The 17,544-nt window shown below is 42.1% G+C and overlaps 1 protein-coding gene across 1 annotated transcript in view; it reads right to left on the minus strand.

The window, feature by feature from the left end:
* Nucleotides 1-17,544, minus strand: part of CDKAL1 (CDK5 regulatory subunit associated protein 1 like 1) — a 737,125-nt gene that overhangs the window by 290,533 nt on the left and 429,048 nt on the right. The window contains exon 9 of the mRNA XM_062185315.1: nucleotides 5,699-5,865. Coding sequence (XP_062041299.1) covers nucleotides 5,699-5,865 — 167 coding nt within the window. The remainder of the gene's footprint in view (nucleotides 1-5,698; nucleotides 5,866-17,544) is intronic.

The raw sequence follows: 17,544 nt of genomic DNA on the forward strand, positions 1-17,544 counted from the left end.
TAAATATAAATGTTGAATAATACATTTTAATTCAAGCTAAATAAAATGTAGAGGAATACCAACATGAATATTAACATCTGATTTTTCAGTAGCATCCATTAACAAATATATATAATTTGCTTCATTCACAAATTGCATTTACGAATGTCCTTAACAAGCACTTGCACTCGAAATGAATCGACCCACTCTCTCTGGAGCAGGCTGTAAGTGATCACTGAAACTCCGATATCATTTTGAGATATACAGGGCTCTTAAAGGAAGGCAACTGCTAGGTTAAATTATTCACAACTCGAGAAGAACCAGGAGAGCTTAGATAAATTATAATACATACAAACTTCCAGCTTTCCTTACTACAACAGATTTCATATTTTTTCCCTACCAGGCAATCCTCAAAACTAAAATAATAACAAACTGAGTTTAATTTCTCCTTAACTATCCACTGCTGATTTCCATAATGAAGATTGTAAGAAGCGCTTTTGTAAAAACAGTAAGAGGAGAAGGAAGAGCCTAGATAAGCTACACATTCAGTAACTGTACACTGAGCTCATTTGCTCTAGGTAGATCTAAAGATACTGTCTCCCTCAACGGCATTTTAGCAGGGCAAATAAAGAAAAATGCATCCCTAAGTGAGTTTTCTGTGACTGATATATCTGAGAAATTAGGCACCGGGACTGTGGTACAGGGGGTTAAGCCGCTGCCTTCAATGCTGGCATCCTATATCAGAGTGCCAGTTTGAGTCTTGGCTGCTCCACTTCTGATTCAGCTCCCTGCTAACGTGCCTGGGAAAACAATGAAAGATGGCCCAAGTGCTTGCATCCCTACCACCCAGGAAGGTGACCCAGATGGAGTTCCAGGCTCCTGGCTTCAGCCTGGCCCAGCTCTGGACATTGTGACCATCTCGGGAGTGAACCAGCAGACAGAAAAAGATATCATCCATCCATCCATCCCTCTCTCTCTCTCTCCTTCTCCCCATCCCCCTCTCCCTGTCATTGCCTGTCAAACCATTCCTAACTCTTCCAAAACTAGGTGCTCTGCACAGAAATGCAGGCATCCAATTTATGAGACACACAGACAAGGAGCAGCTGAAAAAGCTAAAATTAGAGCTATCACATCATTCAATATGCATTCATTAAATGTGTGTTATCACAGGCCCTGCTATGCAAGGACAGTATGACAGCTTCTCCCTCCAGATGCTGGTAGTTGTGGACATGCACGTGACCAAACCATTGCCGAGCACCACGAGTACTGACAGAGACCTGCTGGCCAGGTGCAACATAGCACAGAAGGTAGGCGAGAGGAGCCTGGGAAAGCACCTCAGACTCAGATTAGACTAGAACCAGTTCAGCAACTAACTAGTTATATAACTGAGCCAGTTATTTAACCTATTACATGGCTTCCCAATCAACAGAGTGAGGGCAACAATAGCCATACAGCTAGCTTGCTGTAAGAAGAGATATCACATACATAGAGTTATCAGGATGGTTTCTTGAAAATAATAAGCACTTGATAAATTATAGCAGTTTTTACCATTATTATTATCACTGGTCCACCCTGAAAAAAAGCTACCAGTCATTTCTGATGCCTCACTGGCAGTAGCTATTGGAAAAATACTTGTTTAAAACTATAGGGACAGTCAAAACATATAGTAGCCAATGTTACTATAGCTGCTTAACATGCTACTATTACTACCATCTGCCAATATACAGTAAATATGGAATAAGAAAAATGTAAAGTAGAAATTTCAAGAATATCAAACTGTTAAAAGAATGATTATAATACAGGCCACCCAGGAGGCATCACAAGGGTACTAAAGGGAAAAGAGACCAGGGATGGAATGGAATCAGAAAGTCTCTGTGAGACTGTAGGTGTCATGCTAGCGACCTTGTCTTTAGCCTAACAGGCAATGCAGAGGCACCAGCAGGTGAGGCAAAACGTTTCTCAGCCCATTTCCATTGTTGTATGCAAACTGAATACAGCATTATATAAGTTCATTCTTATGTTTCTTTCATGACAGGGTGTTCCTATGATAAATGCAATTGACAACATTTTGTCAACTGTATCATTATGAAAATGAATCCTATATTGTTTTAAGGCAATGGTAAGTTAGAAATAGGAATGCTAGATGCCTCCAAAGGAAGATACTTTACTACTTGTCTACCTGCTGTTAGTAAGGTGTTCTCCCTCCCTTCCTTTCACTCACTATGCACTTACTCAATGCCTACCATACACTGTGCCACACACGATGTTGGATGCTTGATAAAATCTTAGCAGTGCATCTCATGTCGAGTGTAATGCGCGTCTTCTATCCCCGTGGAGATTTAATCGAATGCATTCTCAGCCCATTTATTTTTCCACACCATACTGTTAAAATAATAGGATACAAACCTTGGTGTTTTCCTTTAAATAATTTTCCCTTTAAATTGTTCGATAATTTCTTTTTAAAGCTGGTAAAAGGGTTTAAAGAAAAAAAAATCTCAAGAGGCAGGTGAATGTGAAATGAAGAGAACGAAGGCGGAGGAGAAGGGCCTGGTGAGGTGCTCTATAATTAGTCTGCCCTGGGATGCCTCTTCCAGAAACACGGGAAAGCTAAGTCCTACCAAGAAAACTCTCATGCAACCTCACTCTGAGGGCAATAAAGCAGCCAAACAGTTATTGCAAGAGCAGGGTCCTTCTGTCCCCTTAGTTTAAAAAAAAAAAAAAAAAAACCACTTTGCTCTGCCATTTTTTTCCCTGTTCCTCTTCTTTTTTAATGGGTGGGCGCTCTTTGGCGCTCTTTAGATAAGCCAGGTAATTTCTGCAGAGCAGCCTCTGCGCCTGAGAGGAAAGTGGAAAAGCCCATGGACGGCTGGGTGTAAGTGCAGGTGCGGGCGTGGGCCAAGGACCACCCTGTAGGGCTCCTTCCCGTTGTTTTCCCATCAAGACCCTGGCAGCCACATGAGCCCTCTGCAGCTCAGTTTCCTCTTCTGCCACGCAGGTTTTGTCTGTGGGTGGCAAGCTCTGGGCTTGGTCATCCAGATGAGGAGGGGTAAAGGTCATGTCAAAGTGACAAAGAAAAGACGTGAAAAGCTCTTATTCCAGACTGTGTGGCTGTTCCTCTCGCATTCCTTTGTGTCTTTCCTTCTGTCCCAGGAGCTCTGGGGGGTTCTCCTCCCTTGAGGTGCACAATGGCCTGGGCCACTCTGCTTGGAAAGCACACAGGAGTGGGAAGCTGTCTATGGCGTGGTTTCCACCCTGGAAGCTCATTGGCTCCATCGCCAGCTTCTGCAGCCTCTTCTGGCCAGAGTGCTTAGGCGTCAAGGTTTATGGCAGCACTGTGGTTTCTCCAAGTCCTTTTATGAAGAAGGCTCTTCTTTTATCCCTGCTTCCCTTCATTCATTTACGGAACCACTACTGGGTGGGGTAACTCTGGAGACAGATACGACGAAGTTCTGCCACAAGCTGGCAATGTGGGAGGCAGACCAACATTACACACACTTTGAAGCACCAACTTCACAAATGTAACGTAGCGACCATCAGAACTGGTTATCCCTTTAATGGCTGTCCATGAACTTGACATCTGGTATCTCCTCGGTGCACTAGAACGTTACGCTTAGCATGTTCCATTCATCTTTAGAAGCTCCCTTGGAGCATCCATGTGAAGTTGGCAGCCCTGGCGTTGCTTTAGGTGGTGAGCTCTAGGATTTGCTATACATTACTGCATTCAGAGTTGATACATGAAATCTTTCCTTGTGTTGCTTCCTTACCTGAACTTAGCTACTAAGGGTCCATCTCTCCCTGATCATAAATATCTTTCAATGTTATTATAAAATGCATTTTTATGCATACTGTTTTCCTTCCTACCTACTACACATCCACCGGGTGCACTGGTCTTCATGATCTGTGTCTCACATTTATTGGAAACACAGCAAGACTGCCCCAGCTCTTAGTATATTTTATTTTTACAGAGATTCACTTGCTTTTACAAGTGTTGAAGAAAATGTTAAGTAAAAGTCGACATGCCTGTGACTTAGTTGTGAATAGCAAGTCACAATCATCCTGCACTGAAGTACTCAATAAATTCGACATATAAATCAGCTACAGTCACTAAAAAGATCTAGCTAAGAAAATATGAACAACAACATTGAAATTGCTAAGTCTCTTCATTATACATTTATAATTAACAGTCAGATTGTTGTTAACTCCAGAATGGCTAAAGTAGGCTGTTGATATTGCCGAGGCTGTTCAACAAAAACTTAACCCAGTGTAGACCTAAAGTCAACAGAAATCCTTTTTGAAATGCTAAGAGATTCACTTACATTTATGTATTTTTGAAACTGCATAAAATTTTAGCTCTTTGAAATGTTATGTGCTGTACAAACTGCAAAAAACACATTTATTAAAGATAAGTGGCTTGTTTCCATAACTTACATATGACTTTCCATTAGCATTTAACAGATTTTATGTCTGTAACTAAAGACCTGAAGAAATTATTATTTTATTTCTCAAGCAATAGTCCAGGGGCAGTGTATATTTTCTCATTTAAACAGTTGCTCCCTTGTCCATAGGCTTTACTCTTAATTTAAAAATAATTAATTAATTAATTGATGTAGAAGGCAGAGAAAGAAAGAGTCAGATAAGGGAAGAAACAGATCTCCCCTCCACTGGCTTACTCCCCAAATGCCTGCAACAGCTGGGGTTGGAGCAGGCTGAAGCTGGGAACCAGGAACTCAGTCTGGGTCTTCCACATGTGTTAGAGGGACCCCACCAGTTACGTCATCACTGTTGCCTCCCAGGATACACATGAGCAGGAAGCTGGAATTGGGAGCGGAACCATTACTCAAACCCAAGCACCCTAACATGGGATATGGTTGTCCTAAGCAATATCTTAACAGCAAAGTCAAATCCTGCCTTGCCTCTCTTTGGTCCTATTTAAGTGGCATTTGTTATCGCATTCCATAGTTACTTGGACATATATCCATTTATCTAGTTTGACATTGAGCATGCTGATCTATGGATGGTTAAAAAGGAGACCAGGGGTCGGATCACCTTCTTCTTGGTTCACAGTGAGCCCAGATGAATCAAGTGGAAGGGTATCAGGCTCTGGGTTCCCTAGATTCCACTCAAAACTAAGCGTCTCCAGAGGAAGGGATAACACAGACAAACCCTTTCGCCAACTTAAGGCAAGGTATCCTTACTGAGATAGCTAAAAACAGTTCAGATAACCCATCAGTGACTGTAAGCTGCAGAAAATTAATGCAATATATCAGCAGTTCTGAACTAGGCAAGGGTTCAAAACAGAGACACTGAGACAAATTTATGTGATGGAAAAATGAATGACTACAAAGATAAAACAAAGCACTGAGACAAGGTAGCAAGTATCGAAAAATGCAGGTAACATTAATTAATGATGAAGAAGGAGACAAAACATGTAGGCTAAGAAGCAGATCTGAAAGTCTCGATTCATTCTTGAATGAATGTGTATCCTGGGAGGCAACAGTGATGACGTAACTGGTGGGGTCCCTCTAACACATGTGGAAGACCCAGATTGAGTTCCTGGTTCCCAGCTTCAGCCTGCTCCAACCCCAGCTGTTGCAGGTAGGACGACAACCACAGGTAGAACCACAGGTTTGCAATGGCTCTCCTGAGAAGACACTGAGGCTGCCATGTGGTCGGGCTTGCTTAGTACCTGTATCTTAGGTCAATGGGTGTTTATCCTTACCTGCAGATGCTCTAAAATATAGGGCGGGTTTGTCATGCCAAGCCTCAGCATTGCTCCCTCAGGAATCACGTCAACAAGCTTCCACAGCAGCGTGGGGAGATCAGTGCCAATATCTCTGCCGTAGGCCCCTGTGTCCTCGCTGGTCAGCCATATCTCACAGACGCCCTCTAGGAATCAAAGAGATAATGAACAAATCTGTTAGGGAGCTGCTCCCTGTGGGACAGCTGCTCACTCTCTCTAATGCGGTATTTCTCTACACCATTATGCAGGCAGGCTGGGTATTCAACTGCAGAGAAAAAGCAGCTTATCCCACGGTGGCAGTAGGTTATTAAGTCCATTTTATGAACGCCAAAGAGTTACAACAATGCCATAAATTATCAGTGCATCTTGTGAGGTGACTAACATTCACAGCCAATCAGTTCAGCTGTGCTCCCCTGAAGCACTTTGATCAAGACTAAAGCTTCATGTCACCTAGGAGAATACCTATTTTATTGAACGTCATAAGCCCCGGAACTGAAGAAGGCACTCCACAGAACAGGTACCATCAGCAGCTAGCTCACTCATCTGTCTGTCACCAGACCACGAAACAATGTCAAGTGTGGTGAAGGTTTAACTCACAGGATTTCTCCCGTAGTAGCTACTCAAATCTGTCTTCATCATTCCATTAAAATTAGTGTTCATTTTATTGCTACATTCAGAAAAGCTGGTTGCTGGGTAAGCTGTCTGTGTTGGGAAATCTGTTCATAGATAGCTTGCATCTTACTTCCCATCAATCAGACTAGGAAAAGGGGTGTACACACACACACACACACGTACATTCTGTAGGTAATCTGGGTACCATAAATGTGTATGTGTGTCTATGTGTATGCATTGGTGTATATATATGTTATTGTTCTTATAAAGAATCCTGACTTCAACTATGACAGCTTGTAAAAACATCTTCCTGAAAATCAAGAGGAAATGCTTTTGGATCACTGGGTGTTACTTAAAATGGTAAAAGAGAGTTAGCAAGAGCCATCCAGGTTTTCATGGTCCACACACACAACCTTTCAGAACCCATATGCAGTCAAGGATGAGCCTATTTTATAAAGCCGAATGATTGACAGGGCTAAAACACACAGTGAACTGAGCCTGTGAAATCGGTCCCCGCTCAAGTGATTTGCTGCTCTGAAGAATCCAATGCACACAAACAGGCCACTAAACCAAGACTTTAGCTTGAACCGAGGTAGAAGTTTCTAGAAAGTGTCCTAAAATTATAATTGTAAATTGTCTTTAGTTGACAGAACAGAAGAATTTCAAAAATACATTTGAATATTCCTCATCAAGAGGGCCAACAACAAAAAACCCACACAGGTTTCGCTGTGAGTGTAGACTTCAAATTTAAGACTAAAAAAGCAGAAAATAAAGATTTGTACTTAATCTTTAAAATGGTCCACAGAGGTGGAAAAACATATAGCACAAAGTTAAGATCTCTAACCATGATTCTGCCCTTAAGAGAGATATTTACTTTAATAAAAAACTACCCAATATGCATAAAAACATTTTCACATTTCCCCTCATGTCTATCTCTTTGAGACATGCATATCCTCTCCCATACACACATACATCATGGAAAATACAAAGAGCAAGATAAAACTTTAGCTTTCCAAAATTAAAAAATCAATGACTTAGCAATGACAACAGAAGACAACAAATAGTAGCTCCATTTAAAATGATGTAAATGTTTTTAGCATCTGAAAATCAGCAGTGTTATGAAATTATGAATTTTCCTAGTTTAAATATCTAGTTCCAGAAATAAATCTTTGCTTAGTTTTAATCATAATAAAAATGCTTTCTCCTCCAAAGAAATAATCTGGCATGTCCACAGTCTATCTTTGTAGTCTTATTATTTTATAAAATTTCTCTGTTCATGGAATATTTTTCTATTTAGAAGTGGACTGCAATTATCTGTATCATCATTATATCATATATGCCATCAGACATTGAACTAATATAGTCTTTCTTTTCAAAAAAAATTGTTTTTTTTTAATCACAAAACCCACTCTAGGAAAAGATGGCTAAGTAACAACATAAACAGATTTCAAAACATTCTGAAAGGGGTTATAAAAACAGGACATTATCCATGATTTTCCAGTTACTGGCATTTGAGCAACACAATATGAATATTTTAAAATGAACAGAATAATTTTAATTTATAATTTTTCCATCCAAATGGTTCCATGTTATGCCGTATGTAGAGGGAATGAGCTCTTGGAACGGTGCCTTGGTTGCTCGATGAATACAGAAGAGGAAAATCACCATGAATAGCAATGGAAATAACGACCATGCAGAGAACAGCAGTCAGCTCTTCAAGCTGCATAGGTGGAGACCAATAGCCCCCTGGTGGGCTGAATCTTCAAATTAAATCACAGAAAAGTGAAAGCAGCTGTAACCCTACATGGGCAAAATCACAAGTAACAGTCCAGGTATCTCCACGATGAAGGCTGCTGAAATACACCACGTAACAGCAACCTGGCGCAGGAGAGCACATGTGCAAAACGTGCAACTCCTGGACGCAAGGAGGATTTTGTCTTGCCAGTTAAAGTCAAAACAGTGCCAAAGATGATCTTGTTCTTAATCAACATGTGCAAGTGCAGAGTTTATAAGGTTATGTTTCAGCATTAATGCTAATGACACTTGATCCTTCAGATAGGTGACTGAAGTCATTTCATACGAAAGGGACGGTAAGGGTGGAAGCCCCATCCCAGACATCTCTTGCTCTGGGAATTCTCATATTGTAGGCAGCTCCCATCAGATCAGGCTTCCTTGGGAAATCACCAGGGAACCCAAGGGCAGCAGTAACCACTAACAGACACACACTGGGTTGCAATGCTTATGTCTGCACATATAACTGGCTGTACTTAGAGAGAAAATTGCCTAGACAGCTTCATTCCTTAAGCACTGCAGTTACAAGCTCTATTCCTTTGCATATTACTTTCTTTACTCACCCACCTAATAGTTAATAGGCCTTACCTACTACATCCCCTGCACCTGTTTTAGTTCAAGGCACAGCTTCATCATTAAATTCCTGCAAACATAGGTGCTGACATTGCAGCAGTGGGTTGAGCTGGCATCCCCTAAGAGTGCTAAGTCTAGTCCTGCCTGCTCAACTTCCAACCCAACTCCCTGCTAATGTGTCTGGGAAGGCAGTAGAAGATGGTTCAAGTATTTGGGCCCCTGTCACCCAAGGGGGACACTCAGATGGAGTGAATGACTTCTGGTTTCCATCTGGCCCAGCTCTGGCTGTTGCAGCCATTTGGGGAGTGAACCAGCAGATGGAAGACCTCTCTCTCCCTCTCTCTCTTTCTACCTCTCTCTCTCTACCTCTCTCTCTCTACCTCTGTCTTTCATGCTCTGCCTTTCAAATAAGTAAATATTTTTTTTTTTTTTAAATTTTTTGACAGGCAGAGTGGACAGTGAGAGAGAGAGAGACAGAGAGAAAGGTCTTCCTTTGCCGTTGGTTCACCCTCTAATGGCCGCCGCGGTAGCGCGCTGCGGCCGGCGCACCGCACTGTTCCGATGGCAGGAGCCAGGTGCTTATCCTGCTCTCCCATGGGGTGCAGAGCCCAAACACTTGGGCCATCCTCCACTGCACTCCCTGGCCACAGCAGAGAGCTGGCCTGGAAGAGGGGCAACCGGGACAGGATCGGTGCCCCGACCGGGACTAGAACCCGGTGTGCCGGCGCCGCAAGGCGGAGGATTAGCCTGTTGAGCCACGGCGCCGGCCAAAAATAAGTAAATATTTTTAAAAACTCCTATGACCAAAGATTGACTATCAGGAGCTGACACGGTAACAAAAACAGACAGAGGGGAACTTCATGTACATCCCTAGCAGTGGTGCTGGAGGGGAATGGTTTTGGGGAACCCAGCCTCAGAAACCAAATGGAGGAGTGGCTGGGATGAGCTAGACTGAAGTAGATAGGACATCACTCCAACAAGATAGTCCCAGTATGTACTCTAACTTGGACTTCGATTAAGACATGTCAGAAAAAGAAACACATGAAAATGCAAAAGAAAAACAGGAAGAACTAAGAGAAGTGATGGTGCACTAAACAGTCCCAGGCCTATAAAAATAAACACATGCAAAAAAAAAAAAATGAAAGTGGTAAGTAGGAAAATTGGAGACAGAGACGAGTTTTTCTTGCAAGCAGCCCAAAAAAGGAAATTTTACTTTTTCCTAAAATTGTTCATCTATCTGACACTGATTTTCCTAAAATTGTTCAGTCTCCCTGATATAATGAACGCCAGGTTCATCATATCACCCACTACCTTTTGGGTGAATTCATTTTGGAAAGGCAAAGCCAGTGCTAGCAAGGAAAGATAGGCATTGTACAGGAGAAAATCCTTAGAAAACAGTTGAGTTATTAGAACCTGTTACCATCTCAGCCAAGCAATTACAGATCAGCCTGTAGCTGAACCACAAAGCTGTGTTCCCCTGAACAGAAAGCAACCTCAACAGCTGGACTGTGATCTCGGCTCCACAGTAATGTGAGATGACAGACGATGGAAAAAGTAGGAGACATAAAAGGTCAATAATAAAATAAAGATAATGCCCTCAATAAAACAGTCTCCCAACAAAGAAAATCCTGTTTGAAAAACTGAACTTTGCCAAAACTCAATTTCAAAACATGATGACTCACTCTAACTTTCCCTAGGTATGAGCTTTGTAATAAATTAAAATTTGGGTGAAGATGGATTCCATCTGGTCAGAGAAGTGGTATTTCTCTAGTAGCTCTGGCTTTATCACTGGGGAAAGTTTCCACCATAATAATTTGTTTCAACTATTCCATGATGAGTAGAATCTCTAAAAATAAGAACTAGAAAAATATACAGCTACAAACAGTGATTAAGGGGACCCACAATTAAAGGACCCTAGATGGAACAGAAATTTGCATCAACTAAACAAAATTTGAAAATCACCTCCAACTCGGCTACCCATCTCCATCTCCCTGATGCACACCTCTCCATCCCTGATTCTTTCCCCACCATCCCATTCCAGCCTTCATTCTCCCAATTAAGGAATACAAATGAAATGTATATTAGTTTATTTATTTATTTAATGTGATTAAATAATCTGCTTTTACTTCCTGTTGCTTTATTCGAAGTGTTAGGGTACATATTATTTAGATTTTTATGGACTCTTTCTTCTCAAAAATAATCTTAGAAAGTTAAAAATAAATATGGGTGGCGCTGTGGCTTAACAGGCTAATCCTCCGCCTTGCGGCGCCGGCACACCAGGTTCTAGTCCCGGTTGGGGCGCCGGATTCTATCCCGGTTGCCCCTCTTCCAGGCCAGCTCTCTGCTATGGCCCGGGAAGGCAGTGGAGGATGGCCCAAGTCCTTGGGCCCTGCACCCACATGGGAGACCAGGAGAAGCACCTGGCTCCTGGCTTTGGATCAGCGCGATGAGCTGGCTGCAGTGGCCATTGGAGGGTGAACCAACGGCAAAAAGGAAGACCTTTCTCTCTGTCTCTCTCTCACTATCCACTCTGCCTGCCAAAATAAATAAATGATCCTACCTGTCTAATAAATAAAAAAATTCAAAAAAAAAATGATCTTCTGTTCAAGCATTTGAAAGTTCATGGAGGGGTTGGCCCTGTGGCACAGTGGGTTAAGCCGCTGCCTTCAGTACCGGCATGCCATTTGGGCGACTGTTTGAGTTACAGCTGCTCCATTTCTGATCCAGCTTCCTGCTAATGACCTGGGAAAGCAGCAGAAGATAGTCCAAGTGCTTGGGCCCCTGCCACCCACATGGGAGACCCAGATGAAGATCCTGGCTTCAGCCTGGGCCAATCCTAGCTGTTGTTGACATTTGGAGAGTAAACCAATAAATGGAAGCGCTCGCTCGCTCGCTCTCTCTCTCTGCCTCTCCTTCTCCCTCTGTTACTCTCTCAAATAAATATTATATTTTTTAAAGATTTATTAATTTATTTGAGAGGCAGAGTTACAGAGGGAGAGATAGAGGTCTTCCATCCACTGGGTGACTCCACAAATGGCTGCAATGCCAGGAGCAGGGCCTATCCGAGTGGGGCCTATCCAAAGCCAGGAGCTTCTTCCAGGTCTCCCACGTGGGTATAGGGGCCCAGGCCATTACTAGGGAGCTGGATTGGAAGTGGAGCATCTAGGACTCGAACTGGCGCCAACTGGGAGGTCGGTGTCACAGGCAGAGGCTTAATCAACTACGTCACAGCATTGGTCCTATCAAATAAATAGTATTTTTTTAAAAAGATACAAAATTGGAATGTTTAATTAATAATGGTGCTATATGCTGGCTTGCAAGTTGGGGTTTTGTACGTGGTATAATATCTATGTAAAAGACAGACCTGGTTGGTCCTGTTACGAGATGATGGGATTGCAGATGCTGGCTTAACCCACTGCACCACAATGCTGGCCCCCTCCAATCCAATTTTCTGTTTGTAGTACTTCTTCAGAATTTAAAAAAAAAAAAGTCATAGTGACTTGAGAGATTTTTTTTTCTATGTTGAAAACATACTACAATGAACACCTGTATCTCCTTCATCTAGACTCATAGTAACAGACTGTAATATTTGTGAGCATTCTCTCTCCATAGCCACAAATACATTTACATAATCATTTTTTTCCTGAATCGTTTGCGGACGACTTGCAGACATTAGAGCACTTCACTTTAAATCTATCAGCACATAGCTTCTGGGATCAAGAACATTCTCCCTTATACTCACAACATCATTAGGCTCTTGACAAACATAGCACTGCCAAAACACTTGGACTCCAACCCAGATAAATTCTCTTTGGCTCACTGGGCAAGTCACTGCAGTTCAGGTCTCTATGCTTTAAGCATATACTGTTTCCTCTTCTACTCTTCTCTGCATAACCGCTGTCTCCTCCCGTAAACTTTCATGGCAACTGAGACTAATTACATTCTCATTCCTGTGCTCCCAGTCACCAGGTACACAATTCCGTGACCCAGAGTGTTGGAATTATTCATTTGTCTCTCTTGATAGAATATAAGCATCTCCTGGGCAGAGGTGTAAAAATCTTAACTAAAGCCCATATGACAAGGCCAACAACAATTGTAGTACCTAGTAGGCAGCGAGCACTTAGGACACTTTGATTCCATCCAGGGTATTTAATGAGAAGGTTTGCAGCACAGAAGATGTGCACCAATAATATCTGAAGACACCTAATCCTACACACATATGTAATCTAGAAACGTATGCACACAGCACATGTGGTATGCACATACACACACATGGAGGGGTGGGGGAGCGAGAGAAAGAGTGTGCAAAGGAGTGGAGGAGGTTCTGTATCAGACAACAAGGAAATACTGAAACGAACACTTCTTGGAAAATATGGATGTAGCTTAAATGTTGTAATTTTGTTGCAAGTCTCTTACCTTCCACACAAGATTAGGAACTGCATGAGGTTCCCTAACGCCCTACAATCACAGCTGGACAGCACAGTAACAGAATACAAGCCATCTTTTTTACTTAGAACTAATATGTTTTATTTAGAGGTAAGTACAGATAGATCAATTATTCATGAAATAATTAAACTTTGAAACTATTCTTTATTATCTTAATAACAAGAGTTAACCAAGTGGAACAGGCACATAGCCTAGGAGGTTAAGATGCCTGTGTCCCACATGAGAATGCCTGGGTTTCTTTTCTGGCCTTAGTTCCTAATGCAGGCCCTGGGAGGCAGTGGTGAAGGCTCTTCCTTTAAGGTCGATGATAGATAGTATTAAAAATATGTTAAAAAACGAGGAACAGCGGCTAGCGCTGTGGCATAGTGGGTAAAGCTGCTGTCTTCCTTTGCCATTGGTTCACCCTCCAATGGCCACCGTGGCTGGCGCACTACAGCCGGCACATCGCACTGATCCAAAGCCAGGAGCCAGGTGCTTCCCCTGGTCTCCCATCCGGGTGTAGGGCCCAAGCACTTTGGCCATCCTCCACTGCACTCCCGGGCATAGCAGAGAGCTGGCCTGGAAGAAGGACAACCAGGACAGAATCTGGCGCCCCGACCGGGACTAGAACCTGGTATGCTGGCACCGCAGGCAGAGGATTAGCCTAGTGAGCCGCGGTGCAGGCCCTGGCTGCTCCACTTCTAATCCAGCTTTCTGCTGATGCGCCTGGGAAAGCAGCAGAGGATGGTCAAAGTCCTTGTGTTCCTGCACACATGTGGGAGACCCAGAAAAACTCCCGGTTTCAGACTGGCCCACTTCCAGTATTTGGGAGCCATTTGGGGAGTGGACCAGAAGATGGAAGATCTCTCTCTCCCCCTCTCTCTGTCCTTTCAAATAAATAAATTACCCTTTAAAAAAAAATGAGGAACAAATAAAGTTAAAACTTTTTAAGGACAGAGTATATTCTGTAAAGACAGATTATTTATTTATTTACTTACTTACTTACTTGGGAGGCAGAGCAATAAAGAGAGAGACAGAGATTTTCCCATCCACTGGCTCACCCCCCAAATGCCTGTAACAACCAGGTTTGGGCCAGATGGAAGCCAGGATCTTAGAAATCCATCCTTGTCTCCCACACAGGAAGAAGAGGTACAAGCACTTGGGCCATAATCTTTTGCCTTCCCAGGTTATTAGCAAGAAGCCAGATTGGAAGCAGAGCAGTCAGGACTCCCACTGAAATCCTGATATTTAGGTTGGAATCACAGTGGTTGCTTAAACCAATGCACCACAAGACCAACCCCAAGGACAGGGTATTTTTTTTAATTTTTAAAAAAATTTTTATTATTTTTTAAATTTTCATTTAATGAATGCATTTTAACATAGATACAACTTTAGGAATACAGTGGTTCTTTCCCCCATTCCCCTCCATCAGCTCCCATCCCACCTCCCTCTCCTTCTCCCATCTCCTTCTTCATTACAGTTCATTTTTAGTATGACTTTATAGACAGAGGACCAACTCCATGCTAATCATAGACTTCAACAATTTGCACGCATGCACACACACAACATATAGAGTACAGTTTGGGGAGAGAATTTGAAGTCGATTCTCATATTAAAATTCAATAGGGACAGAGGTCCTACATGGGGAGCAAGAGCACAGTGACTACTGTTGTTCCTGTAACAATTAACAGGACAGAGTATTTTTATGACCAAGGTCTTTTTGGTCCCAAAGATCTTTTGGAAAAGTGACGTCTGCCAAAATTCAATAGAACCTGAAATTCTGTAGATGCAATTAGGGAAATTTAACTTTGCAACTGATTTTAGCCAAAAGGCTGAGAAGTGATGGGAACTTTAACCTTGAATACAAAACTTGTAATTTAATTTCTACATGTATATTAACTACAAATACAGTTTTCTATTTTGTAGCTATATTCTTATATGTTCAGATTGAATGTATATAAGTGTCCTAACACAAATAAAACATTATTCACTCATTTACTCCTACCAAGTTATTGTTGAGTACCTATTATATGGCTAGACACTGCTCTGAATCTTAGTAAGATTTCTGCCTTTGTGAAACTTACCCGGATGGGAGGGACACTATCCTGAGTTGAGTGCCATATTGTCAAGTAGTAAGATTTCTTTAAGCAAGCTGAGAGGTACAAGTGATGAAGTGATTGGGAAAGGAAGGATGCTCAGTTGTTATTTTCAGCATGGAACAGATGAGGAAGACTCATGATGACGCTAAACCTGAATGAACCAAAGCAGTAAGCTACCTAAATCTGTCCTCTAGAGGAAGGGCATTGCAGGCAGAGGGGACGTAAGTCCAAAGACTCAGCATGAGTGTGCCTGCATTTCCCACAGAACCCCCAGAGGCCTGTGTGGTTGCAGCAAAGTAAATGAGGCAATGTGATGAGAAAGAATTGTAAGATGGGAACCAGTTGTTGCAAAAGGGTCACATTCACAGGGCAGGGCTAAAAGAGCAAAGTGACATATGAACAAACTATGTACCATCATAGGCAACAAACATGCAATAGCTCTAGTGCCCTTGCCAGTGAAAGCTTCCAGTAACCCCATGTTTCACAATGCACTCAAACTTACGCCGATCAATAAAGAATGAAGTTTCAGAGCCCTGAAGTCACCACATCTGGTATACAACAACAGCAGGAAAAAGAACACACAATGCTGCTATCCAGTCTGTCTAACCAAAATCAATTCCTTTCCCTTCTTTTGTCTGGACAGGAAATTTATTATTACTGACAAAAATACATGAAACAAGACTAACAAATGTAAGCAGACATGAGTAAAAGGAACCCCACATGAGTAAGAGATGCATTCATCAGCCAGCATCATCTCTAAGGAAAAGAAGTGGTGCCTGTCTTTTATCTCTTCCCCTTTTTCTTTTTCCTTCTTTCACCCAATAGAGCCTAAGTACTACTTATTATTGGGTCCCAGCTTCCCTCTCAGCATCCTTTAATTTGATACCCAAAAATAAGCCACTGCTTGCCACACACGCTAGTGTCTCAGAGTCTGAACCACTGCAAAGACTTCAGAGGAAAGGACAAGCGAAAGGAGCATGTAACAGAAAACCTTCTAAACAGGAAGAGGAATGGGAAGAGAAGCTCACTCACAACCTACTACCCACACCCAAGTCACTGATATGATCAATATATTAGAATCGGTCCTTTTCTTTTGAACAGAACAGGCAACTGATCAACAAGTGGCATAGTTAAAACAGTCATATGTGGCTTTTTTCAGGTTGGAGGCAGCGGAGCTCCGAAGTCTATGCTTTCTGGAGAAGGAAAAGTGTGTGTGTGCACCGTTCCGATATAATGAAAGGGTAAGTGCGACTCTGGGACAAAGACGTATTTTAAAGTTTGAAAAGTTATAAAGGAGCAAGTAGCTCTTCCTTGAGGGAAATGAAAAACAATTAGGATAGGAAAGTCTGGTAGATACCCCAGACATCAAGGATTCAATAAGCAGCTATTTCATCCATTCAAAAATTTCTGAGAACAATGCACTAAAAATATTTGCAGGCAGTATTAACAGAAGGTGATTTTAATATCAATTACAACAGAATACATATGTTCCATAACTTGATGAAAGCCATACTAATTTAAAATACATCTATCACCATATCTGCTACTGCAGAGGAACATGTAACACCCAGGACAGACTGTTGGCTCTGGCCACACTACAGACAACCCAAAAATGTAATTAAAAGGAAATATTGAGGACTTCGACTTCTACACACAAAGGAGTAACTGTTACCAGAATTACCTTAATGCTGTAAACAACTAGAAAATTAGTGAAATATATGACTCAACAATCACCAGACGGGAACAGCAGACAGTGCAGGATTGGGATTCTCAAGAGAGACAAATGAGGCAAGCCCCAGGATTTCCTGGCTTACTCTCAGGAGGAGGCATCGTCTAGGCCACAGCACACACAGGGAGAAATCAAACAGACCTCAGAGGTTTTGCCAAGTTGAAGGCAACGATGGTGGAGTTCTAAGATAACAAGTCACAGGATTAAATACGTGTATGATAGTTGCAGAGGGGAAAGCTGCACAGAGACGGAGCTCCAGGGGTCAGCAGAAGGTTCCCTTCAAGGTTCAGCCGACTTCTGTGCTGGGCATGCATGAGAGAAAAATAAATCCCATGGCTTGGGGAATAATAAAAGAAAGCAGTAGGATAAACAACTCCCAGAAGTTTACTGGGACAGAGAACAGTTCACGTTCCTACAAGCAAAAAGACAGATATTGGAATTGTGTGGGTCACTGGATACAGTCATATGAAGGGTATTGCCTTAGGGGTAGAGAAAATTTTGTTTTAAATAAAAGCTGTTGTGGACCTCTACTAGTAGACCTTACAAGGAAGTCTCTAAAGAATTTAACTAATTTCAAGTAACTTAACTCTATGACA

Source organism: Lepus europaeus, chromosome 3 (assembly GCF_033115175.1).
Source record: "Lepus europaeus isolate LE1 chromosome 3, mLepTim1.pri, whole genome shotgun sequence".
Lineage (NCBI taxonomy): Eukaryota > Metazoa > Chordata > Mammalia > Lagomorpha > Leporidae > Lepus > Lepus europaeus.